This window comes from Oenanthe melanoleuca, chromosome Z (genome assembly GCF_029582105.1).
Source record: "Oenanthe melanoleuca isolate GR-GAL-2019-014 chromosome Z, OMel1.0, whole genome shotgun sequence".
In the NCBI taxonomy this organism is placed as follows: domain Eukaryota; kingdom Metazoa; phylum Chordata; class Aves; order Passeriformes; family Muscicapidae; genus Oenanthe; species Oenanthe melanoleuca.
In genome coordinates this window covers 67,463,671-67,478,911 of record NC_079362.1, presented here as the reverse complement: position 1 = coordinate 67,478,911, position 15,241 = coordinate 67,463,671, and the positions used below count along the sequence as shown (strand labels likewise).

Below are 15,241 nucleotides of genomic sequence, written 5' to 3'. Positions count from 1 at the left end.
TTATTTTAGTACTTTACAGGTCACAGGGAACTTCTTAATAGCAAGGTGCATATCATTCTTTTTTGTCTGTTCTGCTGCTGTTAATCTGTCAGCCAGTGGCTTGGCGCTCTCTTGACTGTCTCCATTTGGGAGAAGTAATTGAAATTGAAAATTGAGGCACTTTGCATGTACTTAGTCATGCAATGAGAATGTGACCTTAATCCACTGACAGACAAATCTTACTCTTAATTTGCTGAGTATTGCCAATGGAGAGAAGAGCTTTCCTGTTATTCAGTGACTGTTGGCACTGTAGTCTGTGATATTCATGCAACATTCTGTTTAAAAGCTAAATCTAAAAAAAAAAATTAAAATAGCTCTTTACTCTCCTTCCCTCATTAACTGACAGGCAAACCATGCATTACATTAAGGATCTCAACATCATGGTACATTTCCCTGGTGCTTGTCATGATCATAGCTAATGAAGGACAGTAAATTTATAATCCAACCAAAAAAGGCTATTTATCTCCTCTAGGCCTTTTGAAGAGTTTTTGGCTAATTCTGAGGAATATGTAGGTTTTGGTAAAGTCACCCTGCTTCAATGTGATGATGGAAACGCCCATGGGTGGGTATATTTCAGATCTTTCATTTGACAATGACTCTTTGTACTTCTGTTTTAGTTCCAGCAAACATCTGAGCACGCTCTCTTCTCTTGCTCAGTGGTGGATGTGTTCACCCAGCTCAACCAGAGCTTTGAGATCATTAAGAAGCTGGAGTGCCCAGACCCTGTCATTGTTGCCCACTATAACAGGAGATTTGCTAAGGTAATACCCCCAGCATCCAGATGTCTATCTTTTCTTAGTGGGGTGTAAGACAGGATGATTTTTTGTGTTCTGCTTCCTGGAGTTCTTCTGCAGTGGTAGAGGACAAGTAACAGTGCTCACATCTTGTCTTCACAGACTATTGGGAAAGTGCTGATGCAGTATGCTGACATACTCTCCAAGAGCTTTGAGTCCTATTGTTCCAAGGAAAAACTGGTAAGTTATGCTGAGATTCTCTTTTCCCCGAAAGAATCATGTAATTGCCCTGATGAAACCAGTCTCACATTGCACCTGACCATGGTGGTGATGTAAATATTTTCAGTGTTGTTTTTATCATCATTTGGATGCTTTTGAAGTTTAAATTCTGGCTTGGACCTAAAATGAAAACAGCTTCCTGAAGATAGTATGCAGGGTTTGGAGGCTGTCAGGTCTCCTTGAAACCACATGGCCTGTGTTGTTTGATTTAAAATAATAAAAGTGGGCACAGATTGCTCTGTAGATCTGGTACTTAGAGAGATCTGTTCATCTGGGTATTCTGCAGCAGGGAACTGACCATACCATTTCAAGCTGGAGAAAAATGGATTTTTAAATATTTTTTTTAATATTTGAGTGCTGAAATCTGAGCATATCCTGCCTTCTATGTAATGTTGGATCTGGTGGTACTTAGGGAAGGGTGTTGAGGCACAAGGTCTCCCACTGGTGACAGTGTGTTGGCGTCCTGAGCAGTAAAAGTCACCTGCTTTTGTCTCTTCAGCCCTGCATCCTGATGAACAACATCCAACAACTGCGGGTGCAGCTGGAGAAGATGTTTGAAGCCATGGGTGGTAAAGAGGTAAGAAAGCTCAAAGACTGGGTGTTACTCCTCATTCTTTCTGCACTATTGTTGCTGGGCTGTTTGCATCATATTGGTTCTTGAAGACTGCAGTCGTGAGGAGTGCCTTGTGACACTTGGCACTGTAAGTGTGGAGAGACAGCCATGACTGAAGGCTTCCCAGCTAAATCTGTCATCAAATGCAGGGGAAAATGTTTTGGAGCACAGAATGGTGTAGGAAAGGAAAGAAAAGTTTTCCTGTTTTGCTCACATCGGTGTGGCTGGTGGACACTGAATCATTTTATATGGCATATAAATGTGGGACAGTGCCTTTAGTGTGAAATGTCCAATATCTAATACATTACAGACATGCACATGAGTTCTCTACTCATGTTTTGAGGTATATTCAGAGATGACCATTTGTTATGACATGGTAATTGTTACAGAAATAATGTTTTTCTCATCCAGGTCACTGTTTTTGTGCCGATGTAATATATGTATCTTTTTTTTTCTCTTCTTTTTTCATTGCTTTTCAAGATTCAAGAAGATGGAGAAAAGCCTGCTGATGCTGATGTTAGGAAAAATTATTTTCAAGTGCATTTTTTTTGGTTGTGTTGTGATAGAATCTGTGCTATGACCTGTGTGGCAAGAGGAAAGTCAGCTTTGCTGATGGACAGCTCAGTTTTTGCCTGTACTGCTTTTCTAAATCTTTCTTGTGCTCAGTGGCGGAATTCTGTGAAGTGGCAAAAATCTCAACAAATAGATTTGCCCCATGAGGCAAGGAAATTTGTTGTCATTCTTTCAGAGGTCACCTCAGTACTCCTGATTTCAGAGTCCTGCCTCAAGAACTAGCATTATATGCTTCCTGCTGTAATGGCAGCAGTAGCTAAACGTTCATTTTTGGGAAAAAACAAACTTGCAATGAAATTTCTGTGAAGTGGCTTATAAAAGTTTAATGCTTGTGATTTAATTTCCCTTAAGGAATCAATTTACTACTACTTTCTGTAGTGGTAGCCATTAAGTATGGTTTCCCTATATATAAAATTGAAAATATCTCCTGATACTGTATTAAATAAATGGAGAAAAAAAAGTGTTTCTTGAGATTGTTGGCCACTTTCGCTAGACTAGATCTCTTCTCTGCATTCTGCCCTTTAAAATCTTCCACACGACGTGTAAATAAGGTAAAAAGGGGGTAATTAACCTGCTATTTCCCCTGTACTGTGCAACCAAAAGACTGGAAGGGGAGAGAAACCCAGACAGCAAGGAGTAAAACAGGAAGAAATGTGGCAAACACACTAGGAAGCTGGTTTTTGGAAGTGGGTTTTTTTTTTATTTTCTTTTCAAATGGTGCTTATTGCACTTCATGGGGCTGCCACTGATCACCAGAAATAAATCATGTTCTGTTAGGTGCCTGCATTATCTGCTGTCCCCAGGGGTTTCCCGCTTGGTGACTGTGTAGTACATCGCTTCTTGACTCGAAAACTGCCAGGTTCTCTGTTTTGCTAGACTGAACAAGGTTTTTGTCCTAGTTTTAATAGTCTTTTGGCTGCAGATTGAACATGACAATTGGGTATCAATAGGTTAGACAACAGTTTTGACAACAGAAGTTACTGGAAATAAATACATCTGTGGGTTCTATCCTCCTTCAGGAAGGACAGTTCTTACTTTCTGTGGCAGTTCTATTCTATGGTCATCTATCCATGACACAGTAGCTTGCACAAAAATAAGCATTATCCTGACTACTCTATCCAAAAAAGAACTTCCTTGGGAGAGTAAGAAACTAGCATAATGGTATGCCCTGGTCTTGAACTGTTCAACTTCTTGAGTTCTCAGAGTTGTTCTTGAGAGCCAGGTACCAAATATTCCATTGTTCCTGTGACAGGTTACTTGTGCCATGTGTGACTGGTCTCAGTTACTGTGTGCTTGCATCTTCATCTGCTTCTGATTCCCAGATCCATCTCGATCTGCAGCTGTAGCACTGCACAACTCTGGGAAGCTCTGAAATACTGCTGCTATGTGGTGTTTGTCCAGAGCAGATCCCTAGGGAAGTTCAGGTCACTTATTCCCTTTTGCAGCGAGGGAGATGAAGTCACCCCACAGTGTAGTGGCGTAATATGGAACAGAAGTTCTTGCCCAATATTATTTATCGAGATTGAACTCCTGGGTTTAGTACCTTTCTCTACTCTCTCCTCCACCCACTGCCCCCAGTGAGTTACGGTACCTTTTCCCCTCACTTTCCTTATTCTTTTCTGGACTGTAGTACTCAAAACAGGGCAAAAATTGCCCAACATCTTTGGGCTTAATGTGTTGACATCATGTGGTCTCTGAACATTACTAGTCAGAAACAATAAGGGCAGCAGCAGAGCTTTAGAGAGCTCTGTTTGGAGGGATTCCCTTGGGTCAGAGCAAATAGATATATATACACACACAAATTCGTAAGCACACGTGCATACACAGAGAACAGTACCTAAAATAAGTTTTAGGAATTATGATTAATACTTTTATTTCCCTTCTGAAGTGTATTGATGTCATGGGATGAAAACAGCTTCATGACTCAGGAGCATTCTCAGACATCCCTAAAGTATGGTTTGGAAAAGCAGTGTTTATGAGGTGGCAGATAGCATTAAAAGCATAATGAATAGTGAAAGATGACTCCTGGATAAAAACTGGGTCATGAATACCTTTAAAAACCTTTAATTCCTCTGAATGATCTCCTCTGCACCAGCAGAGCAGAGATTAGCTCTCTGCTGGGATGGGCTACACACATTCAGTGCTAGTGTTTGCCTGAACTTGGCCCCTTTTATTTAATTATTCATACTTTACCTAATAAACCTAACATGGCTTGCATTTTCTGCCCACCTCAGTGGTTTTCCAAAAGACTTCAGCCTGCTGTCTATTATTTTGCTTATCTTTTCATGAGTAATGAACTTATGGCAGTGGAATTAAAAGGTGTTATACTGCATTGCACACTGCTGGAATCTAGATGTAGTGTGAAAGACTAGTTTAAAACATTTCTACACCTTTTACCCCAAGGGAGAGGGAGTATACCCTGTTGTTAGGTTGTTGTGAGGAAGTTGTGAGGTGAGTATCAGAGACAAGCACTGCCTGGGGAACACAGGGAATTAGCTGCTGTGTAGCAGCATATTGTCATACAATTTTAATGCCTTTGGTTTCCAGCTAATCTTCATTATTAAATCTTCAGGAAGCTTTCCTCTTCATGCTTAACCAAGGTTAGCCTACATTTTAAATCCTAAATTGGCCACCTGAATAACAAATTGCAGGACAGCTTAGAAGCAGCCAAGACTTAAATAGGAATATTCTCAAAGGATTTGTGATATCTAGTGTTTGCTCCACTTAAGCATCCCACATGCCGTAGCTAAGGCTGTCCTAGTATTTGAGAAGTTGACAGCTATTGTTTGGATTCAGTGCTCCATGTTTCTTACCCTTGAATCCTATAAGAAAGTGGGGGAGATGCCTGAAAATTCAGTGCATGTCCCTAAAGGGAGGGGTTGAATCTGCTGAGTTCCCAGGGGTTGATGGAGGGAGGCAGGACAAAAAATCAGCAGCTTCAAACTGGAGTCAGATGAACTCCGTAACTTTTCTAAAGCTAGAATATGTTAGCAGGGCATAATTCTTTAGCTGCTGATATGCCAAATCAGACCTGATGATTTCACAAAGTCTCTGCCTTTTATAGATGGGAATTGATTAACATCTTCAGCTTTCTAGAAGGCAAGAGTCATGTCTCTCCACCTACACCACCTACAGAGAAGTCTTCCAGTTCTGGCCACTCACGCTTCACCAGTGTGTGGAAACCAAAGAACTAATTATGTCTCCTGGAAAACTTGGAAGCCCATCACTGCAAATTCTTAGGCTCAGGGGTTCTGTTTCTTGCATGAGGAAAGAAGAAAAAGATCATCCTAAATTCAAGTTGATAGCAGTTCAGTTTAAATGCCACCATTCAGATTAGCAGAGGACTTGAGGTTCCAACCCTAAGTGGGTTCAGATGAGGCTTTGAGGCCCAGATTCTCTCAAAAGCCAAGTCCCAGATATTTTCAGAAAATTAACAGAGACTTGATTTCTCTCCTGAAATTTAAATACGGGATTAGCTTTTCCGTCTTTTCACCTCAGTTTCAGCATCACACATTTAGCCTCAGACACAGAACTATGGCTGCGCCAGTATTTCCACTGGAATTGAAATACTTGCTCAGAGATCAGAAGCCACCTCACTGTGGCTCCTGTCCCATGTTTTGCACAGAGAACTTTTCATTCTTCCTCCAAATTATCTGTCATACGCCCACAGAATGGAGATCATGAGCCTGCTGAGAAAAATGGTGTGGATGTGACATGTGGCAGTGACCCAGCTGCCTAATCCTGTTTTCTGCTATACCAGCCAGATTTATCATGCAGTCCAAGCAGCATTTCCTGCTATCAGTGATAGCTGATATGCTTAAAATTCATTTACTGAGCAGCAACAGCAACACTGTTGTGGGTTCAGTTGAGCACTCTTATCAGTGCTTCACCACATTGGCCAAGTTTGTAGTTAATACCACATGCTGCAGTCTCTGTAACTGATGTGTGATTTATGTGTGGGAAACAGCAGTACACACCTACCAGCACCTTGCTAATGAACTTCTATCACACTCAGATAATTCCCCAAACTTTGCTTTTGAGCCAAAGCAGGCCAATGCCTAAGCATTAACCATAAGTAATGTGTTATGTGGAGTCCTTGTTCCCTAGTAGCAGTTGCTCAGAAAAGAACAGCTTTTCTAGCATGACAGGGGACTTTGTGGATGCTGAACCAGAATGCTTACTACCAGAGTTTGGCTTCCTGAGGATGAGGCTGGGCACCTCAAAGTTAAATCCAGGCAGCTGTCTTGCCAGTTGTACCCAGAGAACTGTGAGCTGGTGTTCTGGAAGAATGAGAGTTCTTTACAACAGATAATGGAGCTCATCCCCTTGGCAAAACATTGTGTCAGGTGTCTCACAGTACTGGGACAACAGTGCATCTACTAGGAGGAAAATCCATTTGCACTAAAATACAACAGTGAGTGAAAGCTTAGAGGTAACCAGTGAGCTCTCCAGGCCACCTCACAGTAAAATAAATCATTGATTGCACAGTTCATGAACCAGGGCAACATGTTGTTGATCTGGACCTCACACATCCTCTAGGCTGGGCATCTGATAGCTTATAAAGAAGTATAAGTAAATCATAAAGAATAATTGTCTTGTGCCAAATTCTTCTGGGGGTTTTTTGGTTGCTTTTTCTTTTTTTTTTTTTTCATGACTGGAAAAAGCAGTTAGTTGAAGTGTTTTGATGAATCATGAACTGGTCAGAAATGGCTGAAATCAGAGGGCAGTTTGATGCCATTAATATCAGAGAGCAAATCAGGCAGCTTCTGACTCATTGTGCCTTTACGTAGTAGGAGGAAAGGATTAATGCAGGGGCAAGAGAAACCACCACCACCAAATGCTGTTTTTATTTTGTTACCTACAAGCTTGGCTAGAATGAATGCTGATTGGCATGACATTAGCTTCCTTCTGCCGTCACAGAGCAAGAGTGTTACAAAGATAATAGGAAAAGAAATTTACTTTAATAAGGGGAAAATAATCAGAGGCAGCAATGCCTAAAGTTACAAGGCCTAAGTAATCATCGTTTGCTTGGTTGTTGGCTCTTACTTTAATTACTTTTAAAATTCTTATCCAGAAGTTTCATTAGTACAGGTTCAAATGCTTAATAGAGTCAATTTTCCATGCCAGCTTACAACAGGAAAATGAGCAGATCAGATTCCAAATCCCCTGAGGCTTGGCTTTCTCTGACAGATGCTGAAGCAATATGAAGAGGGCTTCAGCACTGATTTTAGAGGTGGGAACTCCCATCATATTCAAATCCTGTATAGATGGATATACCATAAAAATCTAAACTGATTTTTAACCACGGTTAATGGTACCTGGCTCATTACATTCCTGAAGAGATAGTCTGCCTTAGAGGAAGCTTTTTGTTTTGCAAACATCTTGCCTGCCTGCATACACAGGCAAATCTGTTTTACAAGTTACTTTTTATGAGCAAATGATCCCAAAGCATTCATCCTGTGTTGCTATTTGTACACACAGGTATGCTGCTCAGAAGTGGCTCTTTTGATGCTGGAGGGGTGACGGCAGCTGGAATACAAGACACTGTAAATCATGTTCAATTTAGAAACAATTCTTACCTTTTGACTGATAATAATGGAGGAAGCACTTCCTTACAGTATCTGCCAAGATGTCAACAGCATTCATGTAGTGCTTGGAGAACCTGTTTTTTGTTTTTCTCTGAACACTTGTATACTAAAAGCTGTCTGGTTCCATGTGAGAGTAGAGCTATGTTTGCTCAATACCAGTAGCTAAAATTTTACTTTCCAAAAATGATCAACAAAAGTGCACAACAGCTCCTGCCATGATATTTTGGTGAGATTTTCAAAACATGTGGGATTCAACCTGCTGAGAGCAGTGACTGGGTCAATCTTCAATTGAAATACTTGACAGCAGGGTGCAAGGTGAAACAGCCTCTCTTAAGATCATGCATGAAATGCAGCCAGTCTGAAAAATCCTGTGTCCTTCTAGACTCAGAGGGATGAAATGATCTGTAAAGTGCAGTACTTGATGGCTTCTCTGCCTAGATGCACTCTTGGACACAGGGAGTTCACATTCCCTTTCTTCCTCAACTTCACAAACATCAGGAAGGATATTAAAGGGTATAGGAGTCTGGGGAAATTACTTGCTGCTTTTTAGGCAAATACCTGCTGATGATTTCACAGCTTCTGTAGCAGCAGCAGCAGGCAGTGGAGGAGAACATCCTACCTGGCAGAGTCCAGTGGGGATAGTTCACCTGCTTATTAAGTGTAGCCTCAACAGTGAAGAGAAGCACTGCAAAGGACAGCAGACTGCCCTCTGGGTTCAAACTAAATGTTCTTCTTTTCATCCACAGTTGGATGCAGAAGCAAGTGACCATCTCAAAGAGCTCCAGGTGAAGCTGAACAATGTTTTGGATGAGCTCAGTGCAGTGTTTGGTAACAGGTCAGTACTGTTAGGTCCTTGTCCTTGAAGCATTCTTTTCTTTTGTCTAATCTCATTTAGTCAGGTTACAAATGAAAAGAAACTCCTGTGAACTGCATTATATTTTTCTTATTGTCCCAAATTCATGGCCTTTCAGATACAGAGACCATCTAAAGAAGTGAGAAAGTCTTTCTCTTCTGTATTTCTCTGCTTGGAAATGTAACACGGAGATCTCTCAACTGTGAAATGTATTTGAATTACACAGAGTGATTTATTTTTTTTTCAGTAAGTAGTGCTTGTCAGTAACAGAATTGCCTGCTCCTTTACTGCTCAAAAAGCAGTTTGCAGCTTAGCGTTTATGAAGCAACATTCTTGTTTAAACATTCTGCTCTAAATGTATGAAACAGCTGACTGATTTCTGATTGTTAAATGAATACTGAAATAAGAAGGAAACAGGTTTAGAATTTGAGATAGACTTGTTCTAAGGCTTCTGCAAATGTTATCTAGTGTTTCAAGGAGCTCTTTAAAGTATTGCCAGAGTAATTGATGGCAATTATGTTTTATTGCAAATCATGTTATCATTTACCTGAGGATAAAAATGTACTCAACTTCACAAGACTTTTGTAGCGAGCTATAGAGCATGTCAATTAAGTGAAATCTAAAAACACACAGCTCCTGAGTGATCTTTGAAATCTAAAAATACACAGCTCCTGAGTGATCTTTGAAAACAACCATTTCTCATTAGAAACCCCATTCATTTCATGTTGTGCTGCATAACAAGATTAATGCAGGCATGAACTGTAGTGTAGCTTGAACATGGGCAAGGCAGAGCAAATTGTACCAACTTGTACTCCCAGGGCTGACAGGTTTGCAATTCTTATGGCTAAAAGATCATAGTGAAATTTGTCAAAGACTGGATTTCAGCACACAAAGCTAAGCAGGGAGATAAGTGTGCAGTTCCCATGGCCAGTAATGGATGCTACAGAAATAAATGGAAAGACTCAAACTGTAACTGAATGGAATCAGTAGATTCATAATTAGACAGAGAGTGACTGAGAAACAGTGACTAGGGAGGTGAATTTTTTTATCTGAATATTGTCTCCATGGTCTCATTGCTACAAAACAATTAGGGGACAATCTTGACGAATGATAATATGATCTAAAGAGATTTTCTAATGTCAGCATACATACTGGTGAGTGTTTTAAAGAGATGAACCAGCCAGAGATCCAGCCAGTCAGATGTCTGAGGTGCTTTATTTATTTCTTAACAGTTTTAGGGAGTAAAAAGCAGAGCTACAGTTTACTATATAAGCATGATCTCTTAAAGGATATAAATTTAGGAGATAAGGCAGATATCCACAATATTCTGTGCAGTCTGTAAACAGTTGTTCTTTCACCTCTGTGCACACCTGACACTGCAGATCTTAACTCTTTTTCATCTGTGTGAGATTAATTGCATTTGATGAGAAGGCAGCGCACGTCCAGAGAGCCTCACTATCCTTGTGCTGAGAGAGGATTTTGTCTGGACACAGAAGCATTTTCTACTTTGAGAGCAGATAACTCTTGGAAGGCTTTATTCTTCATGCAAGTCTAGCTACTATTTTGTTCTTAGAGGCTGTAGGAGTGAAGGAAGGAATTCCTGGAGGAACTAGGGAGCAGCAGGCACTATCTGACAGCATAGGTGAAGTTATTTTTTAGCTTGCTACTGCAAGGGCTCCTGTTAAGCTGTGCATCTACACAAACTTCAGTTTCAGATGAACCTGTTGCCACAGTAACTGATCTATTATTTTTTATAAAATTGGCAACCATTTTGACTCATATTACTTTTCATCTATGAAGGCATTGTTATTTTCCATCCTTGACCTGGGGAGTTTAAAGCATCTTGAAGCAACGTCCTGCAACTGATGAAGTGATGGGAGAGCTGTGGGGTGGGATTGGCCTATGCCGGAACAGGGATTACTAATGGCACAGGAAATTTTTCATGTTCTTTGATTTGATGAGGCTTAGGTCTCTGATTAAGCTGACATTGCAGCCACGACTGAGTGCTGCAGGACTCTTTCTGCTAGAAGTAGGGCAGGTGGGAGACAGCTCTGGAATTGTCCAGTGAGAGGCAGGCTAGAATTGAGCAAGAAGGACCATGAGGATATAGGTGGCAGAGCAGGAAAGGTGGCCAGGTGGAGAAGGAAGGTGAGAGCCATGGGACACTCACTCTGGACCCACAGGTGTCCCGGTGGCTTGCACATAAAAGTTCAGATGCAGACGTAAAGCTGCTTCCAAACTTTCATACCTTGTCTTAAATCTTTACCCTAGCTCCTAACACTGGCTTCTCTTCCTAGTTCCAAACCTCTGTGCCATTAATGGATAGTTAAATGTCACTTGTAGTGCTTGTTGTTAGTAACTGTTCTTTTAAATGTCAAAGCATTTTCCTTTATTTGCTGAATTGATTAGTTGTCAACTCTGCTGATCTATTCATAATTTTTAATCACTGCATTATTTAATTTTGAATCTCCTCTTAGCAGGAAGAGGTGGAAAAGTAATTGTTCTTTAATGCCTTATGTGTCACTTCATTACAGGGAGACTGCACTTTGCACAGCTGAGCCCCACATCCCAATTTGACACTTGGCATGGACTGTATGGCAGTGGACTGGTTTAAGCTGGTGCCTGCCTTCAGGCTCTCTCTGTTATTTTAAAGACTTAAGCTGTGATGGGTCATAACTGGTTTTCTGCTGATGGACTCCTGGGTGCTCAGAGTGGGGCATGCATTGTGTCATTGCTCCATGTGATATCCCAGTCTCTGTGATGGAGAAAGCAAAGGGTACAGCAGGGTGCTTTGAGCCAAGAATAACAGCATTTCTTGAAGTCAGGAAAGGATCATTTCTTGCTGCAAGATGAATGAGCAAAGTCCTCTCAAACATGCTCCTGTCTTGTGTTCAGAGGTGATCAGCTGTGTGTGGGTGGTGGGCATAAGGAACCGGAGAGCATGCCCTTTGGTAACAAATACACTAAAGAAAAGAGCAGCAAGTCTCATGAAAGAAAAGTGTGGAACTGAGTGAACTTGAAGTTTTTTACCTTGTATTTCTGCCACTGATAGTATTGTTTTTGCCTCTCTCCTATCTGTGCAGCTTTCAGACTCGGATTGATGAGTGTGTCAAGCAAATGTCTGATATCCTCTGTCAAGTGAAAGGGACAGCAAATTCTGCTGCTAATGCCAGAAACACAGTTGCACAAGATGCAGATAATGTCCTGAGGCCACTGATGGACTTCCTGGATGGAAAGTAAGAAAGTGTTCAAATATATACTACACGTATAGTTCATTGGATTGGAACAAGAATGAGGCAGAGGGGAAAATAGCTTCATGTTCGTGGATTGTCACTGAGATTTCCAGTCTCGACATTTTCAAGAAGAATTAATAGCTTTTCTTCTCATACCTGCCTCTCACAAGCCATGGATGGGCTCTTGAGCCTTTATTCAGTGCAAAAGCACGCTCAGTTCTTCTCCTTACCTCTGGCAATTATAGCAATCAGCAAAACACACTTCTGATCAAGTAGTGAAAAAGACTGAAATTGTAAACTTTCTAGCCATATTTTTTTCCTCGAGATTTTACTGTAGTCAATTAGAAAGCGTATCACAAACAATGCTTTTGTACTTGATGCATATTCTACTCAGTATCACATCCTGTCAAATGTGTGTTCTAGTCACACTTGCTGCTGCTGTTCTGACTAGCAAATAAGCTTCTGAACCATGGGATGTGCATGTGGTTGATCCATTGCTTTAATTAACTGTTGCATTAGTACCATGCAGCATGATTCACCTGACAAGAACAGGACAAGAACAGTTAAATGTTCAAGCCAAGTCTTGAACAGCAAAGAGAAATAGTTTTTAATCTGTGTACAAGTTAAACTTAATGCTGATGCACATCAGTTCTTCATTTAATAAAGGATGGCCAGCAACTTTCATAATAAATGCTGCAAGACATGGGAAGCTTTACAAGTGTAAAACATAAGGGGTTTGATTGCTCTTAGTGTTGATTATCCCATCTTTCTTTTGGATCACTGTGCACTAAGTACTGTGCAGAAGTCACTGCATCTAGGAGCCTTCTCATTTGGTCATTTTCCATGAATGCCTTCATAAATCCTGAAAAGCCATATTACTTTGTACCTTTGGGAATGTGGTATGCTACAGGCTTGCCATCCAGCTGTGGAGCAAGTAACTTTGATTATGATAATCCATGCTTGGATTATTTTCTTCCCTCCTTTACAGGAGGAAAGTATTTTTTTAATGCCTCCTGCATTCCACCCACATCAGTCCTGTCCCTGTTTGGTTTTGTTCATTTACTGTGTAACCAAATGTGGGAAGAAGGGAAGCTGGGAGAGGATGTTACATGATGAAGAGTCAGGTGGCTGAGTGCTGCTGGCCACAGAGTTCACTGTAGCTCTCACAGTGGGATCAGTAAATGCTGAAATTCAACAAATGTTTCAAAGAAGATTCTAGTGTTTCTTGGCCTTTTTTATAGCTTATACAATAATAAAGGAAGAAAACCTAGGAGAAGAAATAAAGCTCCTTGTGTTAGAGCAGATAAACATGTGGCAGGTGATTGGTGAATGCAATCACAACAAAACATGGAGTTGTCCAGTAAATATTTTTGGGGTGGTTTTTAAGGTGAAAGAGTTAGGTACTTCAGCAGCTTTCAGAAGCTGTGCAGGAATTTCTGCACAACACACCGGGAAGCATTAATTTACTATTCATCAAAAACCATTATAGTAACCCCTTGAAGCTTAAAATCTATTATTCTATAGCTATAATTTTTTTTAATGTACTCTATAAACCAAATACATCTTCTTAAAGGGATCAATGGTACCTGGTCTTATTTGGATTAAATGTATTATTCCAAATAGCCTGTCACCAAGTGACACCTTCTATAATCCCCAGGTCAATAAACAGAAATTATTGAGATCAGAAATGTCAGTCATTAATTTTGGCCAGTGTTTAAGTGCTAAAACTCCAAGGGTGAGCACAGGCTATGCTTTAGAAAAGGGTTTTTACCCTTAAAGCGATTGTTATGACAAGCTGCTTTGGATAGGGCACTGAATCTTCCACATGCAGCTCCTTTTTCGCTGCATATTGTGCTCTTTGAACTTACTCAGCTCTTGCTCTCTCCCTGCAGCCTGACATTGTTTGCAACAGTGTGTGAAAAGACAGTGTTGAAACGGGTGCTGAAAGAGCTCTGGAGGGTGGTAATGAACACCATGGAGAAGTTGATTGTGCTGCCTCCTCTTACAGACCATACGGTAAAGCATTTTATCCTTCCTGACTCATACCAGAAAGTGTTGCCATTGCCTGTGTAACTCATCCACTGACCTAGTGAGTCATCCATCCAGGTAAATTTGTCTGCATGTAGCCTGCCTGTAATGTCTGTAACTTGGTAAAGAAAGAGAGCATCCCTATTTATGGTAGGGTTGCAAGATACAGAGCACGCTCTAGAAAAAAAACACAATTCAAAATCCATTATCCAAAAGGAGTTTCTGTCTAGTATATCAGTTTACACTGGTTAGTGTTTTGCAATCCTCTAAGGAGAGCTGTCTGTGTACATGGGAACTATGGAACAGTTAGGCTTCATGGCCTTTGGTTATGACCTGTAACCATTTTTGCCCTATTATCTATTAGCCAGAGTGTCTCTCTATGTAGATGTGGTTGATTTGAGCTTGATTTTTAATCACCCATCCCCTGTTTTACCCCCTACAAAAGGCTTTAACACCAGCATTGGCTGGCAGGATTTCTCTATCTGTCATGCTGGGGAGTTGGAAGCAAGTCCAGATAGTTTTCCTTCAAAGGCAGTCTTTTGTAAAATTGTTCAGCTGTGTGGACATGCTGGATGAATGTGTATCGTGAATGTAGTGATGCTCTTAACAATGGAAGATTAACTCCTCCCCAGTTCTGAGAAACCAGAGAAACTGATTAAATGTCAGTCATGCATGCCCAGCTGCTCTGGGGGATGACACTCAGTTGGAGGCAGTGTGAAGTTTGGACTGTAACCTCATTATTTACAAATGATCCAGAACTACTTTCCATTTTGCTGTCAGAGTGAGCTTGCAGTCTGTAGCTCAGTTATGCAGCCTTACATTTTTTCCCAATGGTGGGTAGAACAATAGTGTTTTTCACTATTCAGTTCTCTCACATATTTGGATTGGGTTTCTTGGGTAGCATTGTCCAGGGAAGTGATGCAAACCTGCCTCTTTTATAGGTATTTCTTTCTCTGAGAGAAAAGGCCCATGTCTGTGGCCTTGATGATGATGATTTTAAATAAAACTATTGGGATGAAGTGCGCTGTCATACCTACACCCATGAAATCAGCATGAGCTGTAATTTCTTAAAGACTGCTTTCTCCAAGCTCAGATTTGGAGTAATCATTTCTGCTTGCTTTTATGATTTATAAAGAAGGAAAAGAAAATAAGTTTAGGGAGATGAAATTTCTTTGTCTTGGTTGAATTGCTTTTAAAAAGGAGTCTTTGGGGACAGGTGCAAAAATCCTCATGTAGGAACAGCATTAGCATGATCCATTTGGAATGGAATCAGTGAGATCAAGGGCCTCAGAGAGAGCTAA

The 15,241-nt window shown here is 40.7% G+C and overlaps 1 protein-coding gene across 5 annotated transcripts in view; it reads left to right on the top strand.

Annotated features, from left to right (window-relative positions):
* The window catches only part of UNC13B (unc-13 homolog B), a 206,493-nt gene that overhangs the window by 169,797 nt on the left and 21,455 nt on the right, over positions 1-15,241 (top strand). For all 5 annotated transcript variants that reach the window (XM_056514073.1, XM_056514072.1, XM_056514076.1 and 2 more), the window contains 6 exons: positions 657-800; positions 936-1,013; positions 1,552-1,629; positions 8,573-8,661; positions 11,763-11,915; positions 13,805-13,928. In XM_056514073.1, the coding sequence (XP_056370048.1) occupies positions 657-800; positions 936-1,013; positions 1,552-1,629; positions 8,573-8,661; positions 11,763-11,915; positions 13,805-13,928 (666 nt within the window). The remainder of the gene's footprint in view (positions 1-656; positions 801-935; positions 1,014-1,551; positions 1,630-8,572; positions 8,662-11,762; positions 11,916-13,804; positions 13,929-15,241) is intronic.